At 41.4% G+C, this 6000-nt stretch overlaps 1 protein-coding gene across 1 annotated transcript in view; it reads left to right on the forward strand.

Annotated features, from left to right (window-relative positions):
• SMAD3 (SMAD family member 3) overlaps nt 1-4340 on the forward strand; it is a 92525-nt gene extending 88185 nt beyond the window's left edge. The window contains exon 9 of the mRNA XM_073653454.1: nt 1674-4340. Within this exon, the coding sequence (XP_073509555.1) occupies nt 1674-1797 (124 nt within the window). The 3' untranslated portion in view covers nt 1798-4340. The remainder of the gene's footprint in view (nt 1-1673) is intronic.
• Nucleotides 4341-6000: the final 1660 nt, after the last annotated feature.

Below are 6000 nucleotides of genomic sequence, written 5' to 3' on the forward strand. Positions count from 1 at the left end.
CCCAGATGTGCCTCTGTTTGGCAGCCTCATTACAGATCCTGAGGTTTCTTGCTCACATTTCACTTAACTTCTTCCTATGTTAACCCATTCATTACCGTGCTTCTAGATCTCCCGTGCAGACGACTTGCCTAATTTCAGAACTAGGCGCTGAATGCATAGTTGATGTAATTAGCATATAACAAACGCCATTTTTTTTAATTTATTTATTTTTTTTAAGAATTTTTTTTTTTAGTGGCATTTGTTTTGCTGGTGTGTATGTTGTTTTTGAAGTTCTGTAGAGAAGCATATGGCGAAAACCACCAGGGAACAAAACTCGATAGCTAGAGCGTTCTGCTTTTTACTATAAAAACAACACTGATCCAAAAAAAGCTCCAAAAAGCAACGCAACAACCAGAAGGCAGAGTATATAGCCTGTCTCCTATTACCGAGTATAAAGAAGCATCTGACTCAAGGAATGCCACCAAAACCAGCACCGAAAACGTGTCCGCTGTTGTATGGATTAGTTATACAGATTTTACTCTCTGAGTAGTTCTAATTAATGTAATTAATTACAAAAATTCCCCTCGTTCTGTTTCTGTAAGACTAGTGATCAGGGTGAACTTATATGGGGAGAATTATCAAAACTGGGGCCCCTTAGTAACCAATCAGATTCCAATTATCATTAATTGGGAACTTTTTCTGCTGGTATAAGGCTATGTGCCCACGTTGCATTTATGAAGCAGAAAATTTCTGCAAGTCCTCTCCTGGAAAAACGCATGCGGAATTCCGCATGCGTTTATCGCGCACTTTTCGCGCGTTTATCACGCGTTTTCCACATGCGGAATTGCCTTGCGTTTTTTATGCATTGGATAAAGGCAATTCCGCTTGCGGAAACGCAAAATTAAATGACATGCTGCGGATTTTTGAACGCGGCATAAACGCTGCGGAAAAATCCGCAGCATGTGCATAGAACATGCGGAATCCCATTGGGGACCATGGGGTGCGGATATACATGCGTTTTTCAAGCGTTTACGCTGCGGAAATTCCGCAGCATATACGCTTGAAAAATGCTACGTGGGCACACAGCCTAAGGGAGTGATCATTGACTTAATTGATTTTTAGTCATTTCTTTTTCCAAGCAGCAGAATGAACATTTCTGAATTATTGGTAGGTTCACCTTAAACTATTTTTTTATTGCCTTGGTGCAACCTGAAATAAAAAAACGTAGCAAATCATGTGCAGATTGTTTGTAATCTGATATGGGAACACAGACATTATTAGGAGAATTTGTTAAAAACAGGCCAGGATTTTTTTTTACATGTTAATAAATAAAAAAAAAAGTATGTAGAAGGAGTTCTGGATCTGAAATGCCTATGAGTATATCTTCATTAGTAAAATGAAACATCACTGAAGGCTCATTTATCACAAAAACGCTACAAAATGGCCAAAAGCTGCATATATAATATATGTAGACTTCTTAATAGTTTACTGGAGACTTTTTAAAATGACAACTGGTCATAGTGGTTTTGACCCACAAAAAACCCACTGTATTTTAAAAATGGCATCAAAGTCAGTTCTCTGCTGCCCGCGTGACAGCACGCCATGATGTGTCTAAGCAAATGGGCTCCGTTCCTTTTTCTTTCAGATGTTGTGACTTCTAGAATTACTCCTCATATGTATTTCTGTCTTTGCAGGCGCCAGACTGTGACCAGCACCCCCTGTTGGATCGAGCTCCACCTGAACGGCCCCTTACAGTGGTTGGATAAGGTTCTCACCCAGATGGGTTCTCCAACCATCCGATGCTCCAGCGTCTCGTAGAGCAGCGTTTCCGGGTCACAAACTCAAAGACCTGGAAAATGACAGAACTGCGCAGTCCACACAGAGCAGGAGCTCAGCAGCACAAAGGCAAACCAATGTGGAACTGATTCTTGACTTCTCATTCATCTGGAACCCTTTCCCTCTTGCAGCTGGTATGTTACCGGCTCCCAGCATTACTTTGGAAAAGAAACACTCAGCGGTTTTACCCTGCCAATACTGCAGGGCACCCCGTGACATCACGTATATAGAGAAGACTGCAATACAAAACTTCTACAGACTTGACATAGTTATAATTGGGAAAGTCACTGAACCTCAGTGTAAAGACTAAGCACACGTTTTGTGATACAGGGTACAGTTTTTTACTACAAATATCTAACAGAACTCTTTAAGCGTTAGGTCTTCTCTCCTCCACTAGTTGTGACCGTGCCTTTAAAGTACCACCTTTCCCATGGGTCTGTGCTGCAGTGGTGACCTGTCACCTTCATACCTTTTTGTTCCGTTTTCTTCTAGTCTTCATGCATTATAGGGTAAGGTAATTCTGTTCACTATGTTGGAACAGATGTGTATCCTAAACGTGGGACAGGTTCATAGACTGGACCGCGGCAGCATTACTTGCATCAAGGCTCGTAGTCGGGTCCGGAGTTGGAAAGCGAGTCAGACTGGTCTTAAACGTCCCAAGAACTTATAAAGGAATGACAACTGGAGGAGTAGATTTCTGTCTGAATGCTCACATGTGTGACTTTGTGTCACCGCCTGAGTGTGAAGCTTGCTGTTCTACAGGTACATCTCACTGATAAACCCAGCTTGTGGTGGATCTGATCTTGCCACGCAGGGCACAACTGGGTGGAAACCATTCCAGCTCATCTGGATAGCACTTTGCTTGGTAATTAACCCCTTCTTCTCCATCAGGATGGTTACCTTTTTTTTTACCTGCACAGGTATCTGGTTCATGTCCTGAGGCTCCTTTTTTTATCTCTCAGTAAAGAGCACGTTTTCCTCCTACTTGTGCAGGCCCTAGCGTGTCGTACTAGCCAAAATCTCCTCAAAACAGCAAGCTGCTCATTTGTGGTGCGCTTACAGCCCTCTCTATAGGGTTGATCCTTGTTATTTATGGATAGAGATAAGCGAACCCGAACTGCAAAGTCCGAGGTTCATATCGGACACCTAGTGTCCGGTGCTGAACTCTTGACTTCTCCCAGGAGTCCGTTCGGAATTCCTGGAGGAGAGAGAAACTGATACTCTGTGGGGGTACTCTGCTTCTTTTGGCAGCGCCCTAACCCTTACAACAACCATTTTACAGCACCAATATCTGGGTCCTCTGACTTCTATAGGGTTCTGGTTCAAGTTCGGGTAGAGTTTTGGTACCCGAACCGAACTTTGGACTAAAGTTCGGTCGAACCAGACGAACCCAAACATCCACAGGTCCCGTCATCCCTACTTATGGATCCTGAGGTCTCAGATCAACTTCTCCTTCTGAAGTTTATTGTTCTTGGCTTGTATGAGAAGAAATGAGTTTCTTCCTCCCTGTAGCTTCTGGTATGGAGGATACCGGTGAAGCGCACACACACATCATCCATGGCGCTGCATAGGTATATGTCTTCTCATGTACCCTTCTCCAGCGCAGTCATCCCAAAACCCTTTAGGAACGTCCTGCTCTGAGTTCCATAAACTCCTACAGTATGTAGTTGAGGTCGGGGCCGGCGTACCATATATTTGTAGCATATTTGTGGGATTTGATCCCTATGTTTTTGTAGCATGAAAGCACAGGGTTGCCTACAACCTGCAAGACATTTGTTGGTGTTTTGTATAAGAAACTCCTACCATTTCCTTTTTTTATTAATTTGGGTCTTTTATTTGTATGATATTTCTGACTCTTTTTTCTGACATTTTTGGTTACTTTGAGTTCTGCTTATATGTTATGTACTTCAGAATTATATTGTAGCTGGACCCATCATATACGTCATCAAAATACATTTCTGGTTTTGATTAGCTAAGGTTTATGGCCTCAACCAATCACAGCAGCAAATAAGGGAAATAATCAATATATTAGTGGTATTATGCAGAACAAGTCCAGTACTTTTATCTTCTCCCCCACTTTCAATGCTTGTGTAAAGTTGTGATTGTGACTGTCCGGATGGGGTACAATGTACTGTCTTTTGGCATGAAGGCTGTTTCAGCCGTCGTAGCCAATTAGGCCGAGCATGGACCACAATGCACGGACCAGCCGTGGCTCTCCCGACCCCAGTGTCTCAACCTCAGACAAAGCTGTGACATTCGGGTAGGAAGAACCATGGCCAGTCCGTGCTGGACCGATCTCCTGCACATCTGAAGCAGCCTTTAGGCTCTTTTCACATCAGATTTTGATACCACATTTGGCTTTATCTGGAAAAATCTTGGTGCGTACATGTGACGAATCCATGACGCCCCTTTGAATTGAAATAAGTGTCTTTTTGGCATACATTGAAGATGTATTTTTTTTCACTGTACAGAATAGCTTTGTATATAGAATCTATAGCACTATTCTAAACAGAGGCTAAAAAGTACACCGTGCAGTTTAGGTTTTGTTTTTTGAATCTCTCGAAAACAATGGGTAATTATAGCCTGCAGATGATGGAGCGTTACATTGGAGGATGTGACCAGAACCTAAATTATCGAGTGTCTGGATCTGGTCAGGGGCTTTTTCTTTTTTTTAATTCAATAACATTTTTTCTGGCACAATTCACAATACATGTCACTTGAGCCTGCATGTCGTATTCATAGTTTGTAAGGTAGACTTAATATCTATAGGGTTAAACTTCTAGCCTAACCTGTTGATCCAGAGGAAGGCAAAAGAAGAAAAACCCCATGGAGCGTTAGTACCTCCACATTAGGGGAAAAATTCCTTCCCGACTCCACATGCGACAATCGGTCTAGTTCTCTGGATCACCGTCCCATCACAGAATCTAGTACCCATAACCTGTAATATTATATTAGTTATTACATTATATTACAGGTTATGGGCACTAGATTCAGTGACGGGACGTTGATCCAGGGAACTAGTTTCATTGCCGAATGTGGATTCGGGCAATGTATATCTTCCAAATCCAACAAAGGTTTAGGCATATTGAAATCAAACATGCTCGATCCCTCTTTTTACAGCATCTGTCATCAAGAAACTGCAGCCCATCATATGTGAGATTACCTGCTAGCGGCAGCTTTGGCCAGCTGTTAATGTTAAAGGATGGTTTTTGGGGAGTCTGTTAGCACAAAATGACTGTTCAAACCAAGCACTGTATTGCACCTTTCCACTTCATTTTCTAGCTACTGTAATGCCTGAGCTGTCAGTCAAGAAAGAGGATGGCGGAGATAGATGAATAAGAAGTAGGTGAGAAAGTGCTTGGAGTAGTTTGACCAATATTACGTGAGTTATTTCCCAGCCCCATGAAAGGCATCATTTAGGTGTTCACTATAATAGAACATTCATCTCCTAAATTGTTTAACCCACGTTGCTTTTTTTCCAGGATAAAGCAATTTCAAATGGAAAAGATGCTAGGACAAAATCAGTAGTGAATATCTCCTTAAAAATGGCCATGAAAAGTGTTGGGCAGTATTAAAAAAAAAAAAAAAAGCCTCATAATATGGGGAATTCTTGCCAATTACAACTCCATAAATTGAATCTGTTATCTATTACTCCAAAAAAAATGAGCTATTGGAAAGAATGATATCACCACTGTGTATTTCATTAGTAAATCCACAGAGATCAGCACACACATTATTTATGAGAGCGCCTCCCCTCCACCCCACCAGCTTTGAGCCATCAGCGTCTGATAATCCTAAGTGGGGAAGGATCCCAAGACTTTCCACAATCGGAATCCCAATTTAGGGTCTTGTTTTATTTTAAAGTGTTACTCATTGTATGATGTCACTGGAAACAAGAACATTTGCTGATGATGAAGACAGCTTCCAGCTTGAAGTGCCTCAGTCTTCTCCTGGCATGTATATTTACCAGGTCTGAATTCAACACTTTTATTACTTGGAAGTAGAACATGGAAAAAATTAAATATGAAGAACTAAAGGGTAAATTACAAGTGAAGTTTGTTGGATGCTAAAGAGAGTCGTGATCACACAAGTCTTTTTTTTTTTTTTTTTCAATGAATGAGTAACACAAAGAAGGTCTACCACAAAAACCATCAAAAGAAATAAGAAAATTAGAAAGAATAAGAG

The sequence above is a fragment of the Phyllobates terribilis genome, unplaced genomic scaffold, assembly GCF_046119375.1.
Source record: "Phyllobates terribilis strain yellow unplaced genomic scaffold, ASM4611937v1 Scaffold_11__3_contigs__length_659146591, whole genome shotgun sequence".
NCBI lineage: Eukaryota > Metazoa > Chordata > Amphibia > Anura > Dendrobatidae > Phyllobates > Phyllobates terribilis.